General features: G+C 53.7%; 6 protein-coding genes across 6 annotated transcripts; 4 read left to right on the top strand and 2 right to left on the bottom strand.

The window, feature by feature from the left end:
• Positions 1 to 235: 235 nt before the first annotated feature.
• Positions 236 to 1,744, top strand: G647_01074 (homogentisate 1,2-dioxygenase; the record flags this gene model as incomplete). Its single annotated transcript, XM_008724475.1, has 3 exons — positions 236 to 306; positions 362 to 1,467; positions 1,563 to 1,744. 3 exons carry the CDS (start codon positions 236 to 238, stop codon positions 1,742 to 1,744), a joined length of 1,359 nt encoding a protein of 452 aa, XP_008722697.1.
• A 239-nt stretch (positions 1,745 to 1,983) lies between these two features.
• G647_01073 (uncharacterized protein) lies at positions 1,984 to 4,908 on the bottom strand (the record flags this gene model as incomplete). Its single annotated transcript, XM_008724474.1, has 3 exons — positions 1,984 to 3,566; positions 3,618 to 3,804; positions 3,853 to 4,908. The coding sequence occupies 3 exons, from the start codon at positions 4,906 to 4,908 to the stop codon at positions 1,984 to 1,986; spliced, it is 2,826 nt and encodes a 941-aa protein (XP_008722696.1).
• Positions 4,909 to 5,379: 471 nt separating this feature from the next.
• On the top strand, positions 5,380 to 6,900 carry G647_01072 (uncharacterized protein; the record flags this gene model as incomplete). The annotated part of the gene is made up of 1 exon (XM_008724473.1): positions 5,380 to 6,900. The coding sequence occupies one exon, from the start codon at positions 5,380 to 5,382 to the stop codon at positions 6,898 to 6,900; it is 1,521 nt and encodes a 506-aa protein (XP_008722695.1).
• Positions 6,901 to 7,644: 744 nt separating this feature from the next.
• G647_01071 (uncharacterized protein) lies at positions 7,645 to 8,805 on the bottom strand (the record flags this gene model as incomplete). The annotated part of the gene is made up of 1 exon (XM_008724472.1): positions 7,645 to 8,805. The coding sequence occupies one exon, from the start codon at positions 8,803 to 8,805 to the stop codon at positions 7,645 to 7,647; it is 1,161 nt and encodes a 386-aa protein (XP_008722694.1).
• A 736-nt stretch (positions 8,806 to 9,541) lies between these two features.
• G647_01070 (uncharacterized protein) lies at positions 9,542 to 11,867 on the top strand (the record flags this gene model as incomplete). The annotated part of the gene is made up of 3 exons (XM_008724471.1): positions 9,542 to 9,802; positions 9,856 to 10,069; positions 10,126 to 11,867. 3 exons carry the CDS (start codon positions 9,542 to 9,544, stop codon positions 11,865 to 11,867), a joined length of 2,217 nt encoding a protein of 738 aa, XP_008722693.1.
• Positions 11,868 to 13,110: 1,243 nt separating this feature from the next.
• G647_01069 (uncharacterized protein) lies at positions 13,111 to 15,438 on the top strand (the record flags this gene model as incomplete). The annotated part of the gene is made up of 1 exon (XM_008724470.1): positions 13,111 to 15,438. One exon carries the CDS (start codon positions 13,111 to 13,113, stop codon positions 15,436 to 15,438), a length of 2,328 nt encoding a protein of 775 aa, XP_008722692.1.
• Between the last annotated feature and the right edge of the window lie 556 nt (positions 15,439 to 15,994).

Genomic DNA, 15,994 nt, shown 5'->3' with positions numbered 1-15,994 from the left:
ACAGGGTACAAGACGCCGTCTGACCTCAATCTTGGTTCTTGGGTGTCAACTTGCTCACGAAAGGCGTCGGGAAATGCCTCTGTATTCTTGGGGGAGTGACCTTGGTCGCCTGTTCAGACAGACTCTTGGTGGCTGAAACTCGGGATATAAAAACCTGCTCCTCTCCTGGAGGATAATAACCTCTAGAGGAATGCGAGGGATGTTACTTCTGTATGTGTAGCACCGCGACATCAACATGGCGCCTGTCACAGACTTCGCCATCAAGGACAATTACACCTACCTACAGGGGTTTGGGAACTACCATTCGTAAGCACAATCCATATCCTTTGCCATTCAAATTCCGTTGACAGTGCGTATCAAGATCAGAGGCCATTCCTGGAGCCAATCCGCTCGTGAACAATACTCCTCAACGACCTCCCTATGGCCTTCGCACGGAGAGAATAAGCGGCAGCTCCTTCACAGCACCGCGAGACTATAACCTCCAGACATGGATGTACCGAGCCACCTCATCCCTGGATCACGATGACTTCGTCCCGTACCATCAAGAATCCACTGCCGCTGCCACACCCACGCCGAAGACACCCAGCACGCTCACGCCCAACTCCTACATGTGGCCTGCCATCCCACTGTCAGGCAGTTCCGACTGGCTTTCGCAGCACCTTCTAGCCAGGAATGGCGACCCGGCGACCAAGACCGGTCTGGCCATCTGGCTCTTCTCCACGACCGAGTCGATGAAACCCAACACCGTCTTCTCCTCCCTCGACGGCGACTCCCTGATCATTCCGCAATCCGGCGCCCTGGACATCCAAACCGAGCTCGGTAACCTGCTCGTCCGACAGAATGAGATCTGCGTCATCCCTCGTGGTATCCGCTACCGTGTGACCCTGCCCTCAGGTCCCTGCCGCGGCTACATCTGCGAGCTCTTCCAGGGGCACTTCCGCCTGCCCGACCTAGGCGCCATAGGCTCCACGGGCCTGGCCAACGTCCGAGACTTCCATATCCCGACCGCGCACTTTGACGGCTCGCTCCAGGACGGTGTGGCTGTGGCACGTAACGCCGAGTATACCATCATCTCCCGCCAGGCGGGCCGCCTCTGGCACTGCACTCAGGACCACACGCCCTTTGACGTGGCGGCCTGGCACGGCACCTTCTACCCCTACAAGTATGATCTCGCGCGGTTCTGCGTGCTCGGCAACGTCGCATTCGACGAACACGACCCCAGTCTGTACGTCGTCCTCACGGTACCATCGCACCGCGAGCCCGGCACCGCCGTCTTGGACTTTGCCATCATTCCGCCCCGATGGCAGGTCGCCGAGGATACATTCTGGCTGCCGTACTACCATCGGAATACGATGAGTGAGTTCTTCGCACCCATCATCACCGAGCAGGACAAGAAGCACCCCTTCAACGAGGGGCGGGAATTCAAGCCTTTCGTGGCAGGGCTCCATCCGCCAATGACGACGCATGGTACGTACCACTGTAGTAATGCCCTTGTTTATTATTGCATGATGCCGGTCGGTTTTTTGTTCGGTTCCCTTTCAGTGTACTGAACTGCGTCATAGGAGCGACGGAAGAGGATTTCGAGAAAGCGCGGACCGCCGACCTGAAGCCGACCAAGTTGATGACAGACGGCATGACCGTGTTCCTGCTCGAGACAGAGTCGCCGCTCTATTTGAGTGACTGGGCTGTGGAGGCGGCGCTCACAAACCCCAGGGCAAAGCCCAGGAGGCCGTCTAAGATTTAGGATCCTGAATGCAGTGCAGCGGCGATGCTCGGGTCGCACTTTTCTGGGTGACCCTGTATTTGAAATATGAGACCACACGTATTATACACTCATCACCCCGTCCAAACTGACGCCAATGCTCAGGATTGCCTTTTCGCGTAATCGTATATGGTAAGAAGCGCTGCTCAAGTCGTCGACATCGAATGCCCGCATTTGTGGGACGCTAGTTCTGCTCGAAGGTCGCTCCATGGCCTTCAGAATCACAGTCTGGCGAACACTCTCTTCAACACCTCCCGTCCCTTGTACAGATTCTCCACTCTCATCCTCTCGTTATCCAGATGGGCATTGTCGCTCGCCTGTCCCATGGGGAACATTGCTGCTGGGGCTTTAAATTCGTGTTCTAGGAATGAAATTGCCGGAATGCTGCCGCCTTCGCGGATGAACAGTGGTTCACGCGGAAGTGCTGAAGGAGGGAAGGAACCAGTGGCCGCTAACGAGGAAGCCCGTCTGTGTGAGGGGCGAGTAGGCGTGGATGACGATGAGGAGTTCGGATAGAATGGGTTCTTGTTAGATGTGGGAGACTTCGGAGACGAAAAGGTGGGTGCAGGGACAGGGCGAGAGGGCGTAGATGGGTTACTCTTAATGTCGTCGGCTATCTTGAATGCCCGCTGTTGAGATACTGCAACGTCGGGATTCCATATATCCACGATAGCGTCTTTGAGAGCCTCGTAGATCTCGCTTCTCACATCTGCGAGCCAAGGATCTGCCTTTGAGGTAATGGCAACCGTGAGAGTGTTGGAGCTTTGCAGCTTGGCGAACTCGTCCTTGATGTATCGTGTCAAGGATTGTGCAATCTGTTCGGCTGTCTGAGAGGGCACGATCCTTATCGACAGTGTTGCTTTTGCAGAGCCCGATATAGTGACAGCTGTTTTTGCTTCTGGGACTTCAATGCGATGTACAGTCAGATTAGGGTATCTCCAGCGCTGCATAAGTGAAAGGGCGAAAGACTTCTCATTCTTGATTTCTGGATGTCCAGGCAGGAGGGATGAAGTGATCGAAGCGTAGCCTTTTACCTCATCTTCAGAAAGTTCATCCACGCTGTCGTAGAAGCCTGGAATAGTGACCTGGGTGCCGGATGGACCGATCAACGTGGCAAGAAGGACTGCGAGGTCCTTAAGCGGTTCGTGCTGTACGGACTTTCCGTCCATTCCAGAGTGCAGGTCTGGCTTGTTAGATGAAACAGTGATGCTGGCATGGATGACGCCTCGCATACCGAACGTGAGGCAGGGGATATGGTCATCAAGCCAATAGCTATTGGATAACAGGATGAAGTCAACAGGGCCGATAGCATCGTGGGCTGATTCAACTGTTTTACGAAAACCACGAGAGCCAGCCTCTTCGTCGCCTTCGATGAGAAAGGTCACGTTGCACGATAGCGTGCCGTTTTGGACAAGATCAGCCACGGCATATATGGCCGCCAAGATGGGGCCCTTGTTGTCGGTCACACCGCGACCATAGAGAAAGCTACTCAAAGGTTGCAGGGCAAATGGATCACCATACCATGTTGGATGTGGATTGTTCGGGTCCCATTCGGCATCAACAACATCGTAGTGGCCGTAGAACAAGATGGACCGGGTTGAAGCTGAAGGGTTGGACGCCGGAAACTTCGCCAATAGTATGGGATTGACACCTTGTTGAGGTGAGAAGAGATGTGTGTTAGCACCGAAGGTGTTGCATTTCTTCCGCAAGAACGTCACAGCTTCATGGCAGTCACGAACATACGCTGGGGCTGATGCCACTGTGCGAAAAGCGACAAATTCTCGTAGAGAGTTCACGAGTTCATCTGACCACAGTCAGCACCTCCAAAGCAGGCATAAACTGCGGGCATGCTCACCGTTGCTTCTTGCAGATGCAGCACCGGGGTCGTCAGAGCCAGCGCGACCGCTCCAGAAAGAGACGAGACTATCATTGCCGCCTGAAACGAGAATATCGTGATCAGGAGTGGTTATTATCCCCAAAGCAAGGATCTTGCCTTTCGCAGCTTGCCAGGACTCTGTCTCCATGAAATGGTCATTGTACCGCTGACCGGGCGTCAGTCACGACCCTTGTCCATGATTTAGGTTTCTCACCTTGATCCATCCTTCACTCGTTCCGCACCAAATGCTATCGGTGCTCAAGATGATCTGGCTCACATCACCGTGGCCCACTTGTAACCTTTGCACGAGTTGATTTGAAGCAAGATTGTAGATGTTGGCGGTCCCGTCCGACAAGCCGGCATAGAGAAACAAGCCCCGGTACGCGAGGCTCAAGACACTCAAGCCTGGAGTCTTGAACTTGGTGATTTGTGTGGGTCCGCAAGAAGACAGGTTGTCAATTTTCCATAGTTTGATCGTTCCATCGCCACCTCCGGTGATGAGGACTTCTACATCCTTGTCGTGAGCGCATGTTCCTTTCACCAGCAGGACGCTGTAGATGTAGCTCTTGTGAGCGTATGGGAGATAGTCTTGGCTCGGAATCGTCAGGACGCGGCCACCCAGATCGCTGTTTGGACCATCTTCATCCGAGACTGCATTGGTAATGCCTCCAGGCCCGAGCGAGTCAAAAAAGCGGTGTTTTCGGGAGCCCGGCGAGAATGTCACCGGAGACTTCAAACTAGTTTCAGTGCTGATTTTGTACCACTGAATGCTGGCATTCTGGGCGCCCCAGAAGAGTGTCTGGGTCCTCAACGAATGAGCTGAGCAAAAGACGTCGCCAATATCGAAGTGCGAATACAAGGAGTACAGCCTCTGCAAGGACTCTGTGGACCAGATATTCACAATCGAGTCGGCACCACTCGAGAAAAGGAGTGTTTTGTCCTCAGATAGGACCAAGCTAAGCACGCTCTCTTTGTGGGCGGCCACAGATGCTAGCAGCTCATAGGTTTCGAGTGACCAGACGACAATATTCCCTCCTTGAGTCCCAGCGAAGAGAACGTCATCATCGATTGCGAGAGCCTGGACGCTACCCGGGGCATTGACCCGATGGATTGGGTGTTTCACGGAGTTAGATGGGATGGAGGTAGAGGAAGGTTCCTCAGCGTCGGAGGTCGTGTCCTCATCTGAGTCGTCAAGGGCCTGCGGTTCTCTCGACAACGGTGGGTTTGAGTCGAGTAACCCAGTCTGCTTGACACAGTCAGATGAGGCCATAGAAAAGAGACTGCCAGGGAAACGATTTGACCATGAGGTAAGAACAAGCAAGGAAAGGAGTTGCTGGGACGGTTGGTTGGTCACTCTTACCCGCGTCTCGTGGCGAATAGGTGTCGGAGTTGGACGTGTCTCGGACCCTGATTCGCCGATTTGGCACATTTTAAGCGGCAGCTCCAGGTAAACGCCGCCTAATTCTATAGGCACCAGAGCCCCCCGGGTCTTCTTTCAGTCTTTCCTCACAAGTCCGCTAAATCAGGTGGCATTCATCATTCACTTTTCGTTGAGTTCATCATTTCGCAACCCACATTGAAGTGGAAGCAAAATCATTCCTCTGCCTGACTCATAGGACACATTTCCGGCTTCCCATCACCGGCCACTCGGTTGCCGATGGCGTGATTCGAGACTCAGATCACGCCCTCCACAAAAACACCTGAAGCTCATCTCTAATTATTTCTCGGTGCATCCATGAAAATGACCCAAAACACATCAAGTCTCGGTCCATTCAAACCAACGCTGATCCTCCATGGCGGAGCTGGCGCCCTTTCTCGTGCCAACCTCCCTCCAGAGCTATGGACACGATACCGTGCTTCCCTTTCCAGATACCTGACAGTGACAAGAGGGCTGCTTGACTCGGGCGCCTCCGCGCTCGATGCTGCCTGTCACGCTGTTACACTGCTCGAAGACGATGTTTTGTTCAACTGCGGACGAGGGTCGGTCTTTACAGAAAAAGGCACTATTGAAATGGAGGCAAGTGTCATGGTTTGTTCTGTCGATCCGGCGGGCGCCCCTGCCGGTGGTGTAAAGCGTGCTGCTGCTGTCAGTCTCATCCGAAATACGAGACACCCCATTTTGTTGGCCAAGGAAGTTTTGCTGACGGCTGACGAAGACGGCGGACTGGGAGGCACAAGTACCATGCACTGCCATCTGAGCGGTAGAGACGTTGAAGAATGGGGGTGGAAAGAGAAGGCACTCGAGAAGAAGCCAGATTGTTGGTTCTGGACCCGCCGACGATGGGAGGAGCACAGAAGAGGCCTCAATCATAACACGTCGTACACTTTCGCCGATCTCATTTCATCAGTCGATCCCCTATCGGAGCGTGTTCAAGCAGACGAGGACGATTTGGATGGAGTGAAGGAGTTCCCTAGCCAGGGGACGGTCGGCGCCGTGTGTCTGGATTCTTGGGGTAATCTGGCGGTTGCGACTTCGACTGGAGGATTGACAAACAAGAAAGCAGGCAGAATAGGTGATACGCCGACCGTAGGCGCCGGGTTCTGGGCCGAAGCCTGGCACGAAGATACCTACAACAACGCCAACAATTTCACTCTAGGCTTGCAACCATCGCAACAGTTTCTATTCGACCTACGGAGGAGGGCCCCAGTTCTGGATCGAGTCTGGACCCATACCAGCAGCCTCTTGGGATCCTGCCTTGCTGTGGTTGAGCCGGAAGAATTACCGCCGTACTATCAAGAGCAAGGTCCTCCTCCCTCTTACAGCGCCCCACCCGCTGCAGCTCACCGTACCTACCAATCTCCTTCCTTCCCCGATCCGCATAGTGCTGAGACTCGACAAGCCGTTCGCCAACGTCGTCGCGCAGTCGCGATGAGCGGCACGGGCAACGGCGATTCATTCATTCGAGTGAACGCCTGCCGCACGGCTGCCTCAATATGTCGCCTGGACTATCCGCCTGCCCCTCTCACCGACGCAGTCAGGGTTATTGCTGGACGACAAGGCCAGTTGCAGCGCTCGGCGGGCGACCGGTGGGGGAAGACCGGAGAGGGCCAGGGTGGAATCATTGGGATCGAGGTGGTGAGTGAGGACGAACCTGATAGAATATGTGGTGACAAGGCAGGGAGTGATTTGAGGTCGAAGAAGCGGCGAGGGCGTGTGGTTTTTGACTTCAATTGCGGAGGGCTGTTTAGGGCGTATTTTGAAGTCGACGAGAACAGCGGCACCGAACAGCCGAAGGTCATGGTATTCAAGGAGGAGTACTAGGTTACGGGTTTCTTGTGCGGTTGGAGGAACGACAAGGGCAAAAAATAATGCACCGATGACGGGGACGCATATTTCATTGAATGCGGTCTCGCGCTTAGATACGATCTGCTCGGCCAGTTTGGATAGAATGAATTGTGCTCCGGGTTAGAAAATGCATCTCTTCGTCACCAGTACTCTCAGAAGTGCTCGGCATTTGCCTGTTATGAGCAGCGAAGCGTGTTCGCGTTTCACACTCGTCGATTTGCATCGACTTTGTACATGCCAGCACTGTCTCTCAGACTCCCGTCTTCCATTGCCCACCCATTGTCCATGCATGGAATAGTAACCCTGTCACCTTCATTTCCACATGTCGGAGCGGACAAGCCTGGTCTGATTGCATTCCTGGCCGGGCCTAGCACTCCTTCCCGTGACCTCGACCGGTTGTTTTGTTGAGGATGACTCTGTAGCCCCAAGCTGCTTGTGGCTCTCCACGGCAGTATAATCTCAATTGCTTGGCGTACGAACCGGCGCCTTGCTAGCTATGGCCGGCCTGGCTTCCGGTCTGCGGAACTCCGCGAGATCAGTTCGTTGTATGCTACCAGGCTAGCGCATCCTATCACAGAGGGAGGCAGCATCTGGGACTCCCAGCAAGTGTCACTTTCTGGTCCTAATGCCCGCATAGAACCTGGTTCAACTGAGTTCAATACTCCAAGGTTCTCTTCATCGCGTCGTATATTCCTAGAGCACAGTCAGCCTGTCTTGCCTTCACGAAGGCCAGGTAGTCTCACTTGTTATATCCGGAATATTGAACTTCTCAAATACTAATCCAGGATGAGTACTCCAGCCAGTGACTCTTGCCACGGGCGCTTCAAGCCTGAGGAAGGCCCTTTCTTGGATACTTGCAGCGACCTCTGCGCCTACACCGGCATTGTACATGCTCTCGTGCACCACGACTGCGCGGCCTGTCCTATTGACACTTTCCATGATCGTGGCCCGATCCCAAGGGTAGATAGCCCTAAGGTCGATAAGCTCAATAGACAGCCCTTTGATCTCCTTTTCTAGGGCTTCGATTGCGGCCGAGCAGAGGTAAAGTGGTTGGCCGTAAGAGACGACTGTGAGGTCCTTGCCTGTTTTCAGGACTTCGGCCTTGTCGAGTGGTAAAGTGTACGGGTCTCTCGGGACGAACTCCTCTGCTGCGCGATACAGGACTTTCGGTTCCATGAAGATGACGGGATCGCGCGAGCTCAAGATTGATGCTGTCAGAAGACCCTTGGCTTGACTTGGTGATCGCGGCATCACCACTCGCAAACCCGGAATATGCGTGAATAGCGACTCTGGGCTTTGCGAGTGGTATAAAGCGCCGTGTCCGACACTCCCACATGGCATTCGGACGACGAGCCCGCCACAATTTCCACCAGTCCCGCCCTCCCGGTATCGAAACTTGGCGGCTTCATTGACCAACTGGTCGAAGGCTGGGAAGACATAATCTGCGAATTGGATCTCTGCAATTGGTTTCATGCCCTCAGCTGCGCACCCAATGGCGAACCCAACAATTCCTTGCTCTGATAGTGGCGTGTTGAAAACTCGGCTTGTGCCAAATTCGTCGCTCAGCCCCTTTGAACATCGGAAGACGCCGCCGAATGCGACGTCCTCTCCAAACAAAAGCACATTCTCGTCGGTCTTCAAGGCGTGATGCAAAGAAGCATTGATGGCGCCATGAAGATTCACCCAGTCGACCGGGGCATCTTGCGAGAGACCGAAGGCTGACCGAGCACTGGTTTGTGATTGGTGTAGAATAGCTGTCTTTTTGAAGTCGATGGGTTTGTTTAGTTGGGCGGTCGAGGGTGCTTGACTTGCATGGCGAAGCTGTATTGCTGTCGGCTTCAGCGTCCTGACAACAGAGCCGCTTCTCCGGCATGCAAACATTGTGAATGCTCGGGAGATTGTCTTGCGTCGAGGTCAGCAAGTACGCAGAGGAAACTGTGGGCTTTTGAAGACCTCCTTGTCATGACTGGAAGAAGATGCCGAGGATAACCGCGTCTGGTTCAGTGAGTGGCGGGCAGCCCGGCATCCACCCTGCGACGACGCCGGTGCCGGCTCGTGGAGGCGAACGTCACTACCATTGGAAGGTCGTTTACTCGCCCGTAGCTAGCTCGTCGAAATTGCGTCCTTGACAGCCCATTGGCCTGCGTGGACAATGACGCGTAAACGATGCTAGTGAAAGGCGGAGATGGACTGAATACTGTGTAGAGCTGTGGTGCAGCCTACCACAAGTCTCGTCTATTACAAGCTTCGTCGAGCATCAAATAGGCATTCATAGTACTCCATTCGGAGTCCTCAAGCTCAAATTAATCTGCGGCTGAGTAGACGCCCGTACTCCGAAGGTCTGTCCTCGTAATACTTATGAAAGCGATTCCACAAACCTTCCATCGTCGTCTGCTGCGAAGCCGCTCGCTCCGCCAATCATTCAACTCTCTACCCACAACCACCCGACTCACCTCTTTCACGTGGACGACAGATTCAGATCAACACGCATAGCTTCTGATCTGCCGTCGCCCCCGAACCACACCCCCCTAACGTGGTACGAAACGATTGAACACTGAAAGAAGCTCTTACCAACCATTGAAAATGTCGAAGTCGAACTCTCAGCTCTGATCGCAGTATGAACACACGAACCACGAACTCGTACCTGGCCCGGCGGCCACTGATCCTGGGCCTTGCAAAGGCCCTCTTCCTTTCGCTCGGACGGTTACCAATTGTACAAGCCGCACCGCTCCTCGCAAGAGACCTATTCTCTGCAGCCGACGAACCAGAGGCAAAACCTGCAGATGATCCAAGCCTATGGATATACTTGACTGTCGCAGCGGTGCTGGTGCTGCTAGGTGGAGCGTTTGCGGGTCTGACAATAGCGTTGATGGGTCAAGTGAGTGCAAGGATGCCCCCGTGTCATATTCAGACACTGATATTCGCCCATAGGATGAGATCTATCTCCAGGTTATAAAGGATTCTGGTGAAGGCAAAGAGAGGGCGCATGCTGCAAAGGTGCTAAAATTGCTTCGCAGTGGGAAGCATTGGGTTCTTGTCACTTTGCTGTTGAGCAATGTCATCACGAACGAGACCTTACCCATCGTGCTGGATCGGTCCCTCGGTGGCGGATGGCCTGCTGTTCTGGGTTCGACTGTGCTTATTGGTATGTCCTCCCCTTCTCGTCTCCGTCCGTTGAAGTCCTGTGCTGATGACGCGAAGTGATCTTCGGCGAAATTGCCCCTCAGTCCGTTTGCGTTCGTTACGGCTTGCCAATTGGTGCTTTTATGGCACCATTTGTCCAGGCCCTCATGTGGCTCCTAGCTCCTGTCGGATGGCCGACCGCTAAGCTCCTCGATTACCTGCTGGGAGAAGATCATGGAACTACGTACAAGAAGGCGGGATTGAAGACACTTGTCTCCCTGCATAGGAGCTTGGGGGACGCCGGACAACAACTCAATGCGGATGAGGTGACCATTATTAGTGCAGTCCTGGACCTCAAGGACAAGCCTATCGGCAGTATCATGACGCCGATGGACGATGTCTTCACTTTGTCGCTCGATGATGTCCTCGATGAAGCCACAATGGACGAGGTTCTGTCCCAAGGATATTCCCGAATACCCATTCACCACCCAGACAATGACTCCAATTTTGTCGGCATGCTGCTTGTGAAGATGCTCATCACCTATGACCCTGAAGACGCTAAACCAGTCCGAGACTTCGCCCTAGCTACCCTGCCAGAAACACGTCCTGACACGAGCTGCCTTGACATTGTCAACTTTTTCCAGGAGGGCAAATCTCACATGGTGCTTGTGTCCGAGTATCCAGGCGAGGACCATGGTGCGATTGGCGTGGTGACGCTTGAAGACGTGATCGAAGAGCTGATTGGGGAGGAAATCGTGGATGAATCTGACGTCTTTGTTGACGTACACAAAGCCATTCGCCGATCAATGGCAGCGCCATTCAGGCGCATTCCAAAGACGTTTATCCTTCCTGACGAGCCTTCAACCGTCAATGGCGCCGCTCCAGACTTGGTCGATATTGCCGAAAGCGAAATACTTTCGCAAGATGATCTTCAACGGGCCAAGACGGCGGACAATCCGCCCAAAAAGAAGGACATTGTGGGCGCTAGGAGACGCTCAAGTGCAAACAGTGTGGGTGGAGAGAATAAACCTGGTCGGAGAACTGCAAGCACAGACGAAGTCAAGGAGCACCTGAAGCATCTCGGTCCATCCAACTTGGCCAGCAGGCCGCGATCGACCCGATACAACACAGTGAAGATCAAGCCAGGAACCGGAACCACGTCGAAGCCGGACGGCCGGCAAACTCCTGCCCGCCGCATATCGGAATCCGCCTCGGAATATCAGAGTGGCATCGGAGAAGGTTTGCTCAGTTCTGGCGGTAAAAACGCCAGTGGTGGCGTGCAAGCCTTGAAGCAGGGTTATGATACCATATCCGGCTCGCCGAGTGAAAGAAGACCGCACAGCGCCAATAAAGCGGTCCAAGCAGGGCCGCCACTGGAAACCGATCTCGAACACCCTCGCACTCCTGTCCAAGATATAAATCAAGAACGGCCATCAGTCAGGACCATGGGCAGTCAAAGCACCGTAGGAAGCTTGCCCGAATCCCGGCAGCAGTCAAGAAGCCCTTACTACCATCACAAAGGTCCTGCCAGGAGTGGTAGTATCACGGAAAACATTGTCGACACCAACGGATTCCGGAAGGTAGTCCTTGAGATGACATCGAGCAGCGAGTCGAACGAGGAGGAAGACAATTCTGGGGCGAACAAGGGGCAGCATGCATATGACGAGAGCAAGAACTACTTTACCACAAAACTTCGAGGCGGTAACCAAGACAATCCGAACGACCGTCCCGAAGATGACTCGAAGAAGAAAAAGCGGCGGAAACGGAAGAATGGGCGCGGAAACGGCAAGGGAGAACGCCAGCCACTGTTAGGCGACTAGTAGAGCTGGTGGCCACGGTGGAGAGCGACATTATCAGGTTGAACTTGTTCATTTGAATATCGACCATCCTGATTTTTCAAAAGGGACACTCTTCAACGTCGTCGGAGACCGGAGCCCTTCAAGCTCGGTCTGGGCGGACTCAATAACAGCGATTGTACTGTATCCGCTATTGTTGTGATCGGGTCTGGCAGGATGTTATTCAGGCACCTCATTCATGGTGAAGCCGCAAATATCACACCGCCGCTTGGCAGCCTTCTGTCTTCACCTACAACCCGCAATCAGTCGAGGCAGTTCTGTGAGTGACCTTTCTCTTTCATGTTTTCCCACTTCTTCGAACACCTTCAACCTCTTCCACAACCTCTGCTACTGCAAGCTCCTCAATTGCACCTGCTATTTGCTCAATCTCAACTTTTTCAAGAACTTCTTCTTCTCACCGAAGCGCTATCTCAGCCGTTTTCTGTGCGAGATCCTGCGTCGGTGACCTCACCAGAGCTTCAAGCGCCGGTGACCTTCGGACTGAGTTCCAGCACAATCTTCTACGATCCCTCCTCTTCCCTTCTCAGAGAAAGATCACGTCTTCATCATACTCCTGAAATAAAATCACTTCTTCACGATTCTCAGAGCAAGATCACCTTTCACACTTTTTTGAAAAAGACTTCCTCTCGACGGCTTTCAGAAACAAGATCACCACCCTACAGTCCTCGGAAGCTCGATCACCTCTTCACCATTCTCAGAGAAAGGTCACCTCTTCACAGTCCTCAGAGAAAGGTCACCTCTTCACAGTTCTCAGAGAAAGATCACGTCTTCAAACTCCTAAGACAAAGATAACTTCTTCACCGTTCTCAGAGCAAGATCACCATCCACACTTTTCAGAAGAAAACTCCTCTCTGCAGTTCTCAGAAACACGATCACCTCTTCACCGTTCTCACAGAAAGGTCACCTCTTCACAGTCCTCAGAGAAAGATCACCAAAACACAGCTCTTAGAGAAAAGCCCTCTTCTCTACAGTTCTCAGAAACAAGACCGCCTCTTCACAACCCTCAGAGAAAGATCACCTCTTTGCCGGTCCTCAGGAAAAGGTCAACCCTTCACAATTCTCAGAGAAAAACCCACCTCTTCACAGCTCTCAGAGAAAGGCCTCCCCGCTACACAGTTTTCGGACACAAAGTCACCTCTTCACAATTCTCAGAGAAAGACCTCCACTTCACAGCTTTCGCAAACAAGACGTCTCAGGATTGCCTATCATGCCTCAAAGACCTTTCCAACAATTCCTCCTTCCGTCCTTCACGAGAGACATCCTATCATCTCTACCGGCCATTATCATATCACTGACGATCTTGGCATTATGGATCTCGCAACTGCCAAAAGATGATTGGGTGGAGTTGGTTTACACGGCGACCGCGAACACTTCCGACGCCGATGCGACCGAAAAGCTTCATACGCAAGTCGAAGCTTTAACAACTGCCCTCGCATCGGAGAGAGCTGCTGCCAGCAACGAGAAGGCCGGTCTTCTGTGGTCCGTTGCGTCTGAGAAGGAGCGAGCCGATGCGCTCCAGCGTAAGCTGGAAGTCGAGAAGGCGGACTTCAAGAAGACGCTTGCGGACCAAGAAGCGCAAGCGGAGGAGGACCTTGGCGACATCGCCAAGTTAAATGCCGACTTCGCCGACGACATCGTCGCGAAGGACGCCCAGATCAAGGTGCTCGAGGAGCGCCTTGCCGCAGCAATTGCCTTGCCCGCCGCCGCCGCCGACAGTGGCGTGGCGGAGGTTGAGGCAGCTGTCCGTGGCAAGGCCGCTGCCGAAGAGGCCTTGAGAGCCAACGTTCTGACGTTGGAAGAAGAAGCTGCCTCTCTGAAGGCAGCTAATTCCCAACTGAAGGCGGAGGTTGGGCTGGCGGAGTCGGCAAGGGCGGTCCTGAAGCAGGAGCTGGCGGACGTCACCGCCGAGCTGGAAGAGGCGAAGAAGACCGCGGCGGCAAGAGCCAATGCGGGGCTGGAATCCGCCCAGCAAGAACTTCGGGCCGCCCGGGGCGAGCTCAAGGAGGTGAAAGAAAACCTCGAAAAGTCCACTGCCGCCGTGGGGCAGTGGCATGCATACTGGAAGGAGGCAGATCGGTGTCGAGAAGAGAACGCCCAGAAGCTGGTCGCCTGTGCGAACGATCTGGAGCGGCTCCGAAAGGGCCGAGACGACGCCTACCACCAAGCTCAAGAAGAGCTGAGGAAGAAGGAGCAAGCCGAGAGAGAGCGCGACAGTGAGAAGGCGAAGAGAGAGCAGCGGCAACGGCAGATTCAGGAGAATCAGCGCCAGGCCGACCAACAGAAGCGCGACCTTCAGAAGAAGCTCCAAGAAGCAGAAGAATACTGTCGATCCAAGGACAGCGAAATCAAGGGCTATCTGGCAACGATCGAAGAGCTGACCATGGCGCCTCCAGAGGACATGGAGGTCGATCCGGCAAATCCTGCAACAGCCTCTACGCCAGCTTCTGTCTCACGCTCGGACACCATGGAGGTCGAGCCTCAAACAACTCCAACCCCGGCAACATCACAATCTCCTTCTACACCGCAAACCCCTTCTCTACATCGTACCAGCAGACTTGGTTCCAGCATCTCGAGCTTCCAGAGCCAAGTGTCTACAGCACGATCAGCCAGCACATCAGTTTCAGAACTTAGCAGAGCAGCTGAATTTCGGCAGCGTCAAATTGACGATCTGAACAAGAGACTGAATCTACAAGGCGACCGCATCAAAGAACTCTTCGCCGAGATAGACGAATACCAGGAAGAAAGAGATGCGCTCCGACAGGAAAAGTGGGAGAACATGAGAACGATCTCGAAGCTCGAGAAAGAAAACCAGGACCTCAAGAATAAGACCGAGACGGTTAACGCGGGGGTAGAGAACGAAAAAGAAGCTTTCCAACGAGAAAACCGCGACAATAGGGAGAAGATCTGGGAGCTCTCGAAAGAGATCCAGGACCTCAAGGATCAGATCGAGACTGCGGTCGACGAGGCAGACAACGAGGCACTGGTTGAGAACGCTTTTCTCAAAGACGAAATCGATGAACTCAAGCAGACAGTGTCTGAGATGGAGGAACTCAAGCAGCTGAACCGCGCTTTGTCGAACCAGGCTGAAGCTTCAAGCATGTCGGCGATGATGTACAAGGAGAAGGCGGACGCTGCAGAAGCCAAGGTAGCGCAGCTGCAACCACCACAAGAAGAAGCGCCCGGCAGTCCTCGCAAGTTTGCAGGCGTGAAGCGCACGGCCCCGCAGGATCAAGGTGTCAAGAAACAGAACACCCACTCCAAGACAAACACAAACACCAGCACAGAGACCACCACGAACACCAGCACGAACACAAACACGAACCCATTCGCGAATTTGCTGCAACCTCAACAGCAACAGCAGGGTCAGATCCAACAACAGCAACAACAGCAAGGCCGCATTCAGCAACAACAGCAAGGCCAGATTCAACCCCAGTGGACCCAGCCAGCGACTGAAGAACAGAGCGAAAACACGCAAGAACCAGAGATGTCAGAAGAGGACGTTTGGAAGCTGATAGACAGATCAATGTGCGAATGAAACTACGGAAAATACACCGCACCGCCTCGAACCAGCCCGCAGCCAAAGGACAGCAACACATTTTGCAGGGCAAACCAGAGATGTTCCCAAGAGGACATAATGGAATCAAACGAAGGAAAACACTGCACCGCACCGCGCTGCCTCGAACTAGCCTGCAGCCAAAGGACAGCAACAGAATACACAGGGCAAACCAGAGATGTTCCCAAGAGGACATAATGGAATCAACGAAGCACGAAGCGCCGCATTGCCCCGACCAACCCAGCTTGCATCTGAAAGACAGCAACAGAATACACAGGGCAACCCAGAGATGTTCCCCAAGAGGACATAATGGAATCTACAAACCGAAGCGCCGCATTGCCCCGATCTAGTCCGCAGCTGAGAGAGCAACAGAATTGCATGGCAAACCAGAGATGTTCCCCAAGAGGACATAATGGAATCAAACGAAAACTGAACGAAGCGGTGCATTGAAATTGGGAGGAATCTGCCCAGCTGGGAGCTGAAGTGCAACGACACGAGACACGGGTCAGGAATGATGAACGGGAACACGAGACACATG

This window comes from Cladophialophora carrionii, assembly GCF_000365165.1.
Source record: "Cladophialophora carrionii CBS 160.54 unplaced genomic scaffold supercont1.1, whole genome shotgun sequence".
NCBI lineage: Eukaryota > Fungi > Ascomycota > Eurotiomycetes > Chaetothyriales > Herpotrichiellaceae > Cladophialophora > Cladophialophora carrionii.
This window is presented reverse-complemented; position numbering and strand designations above follow the sequence as displayed.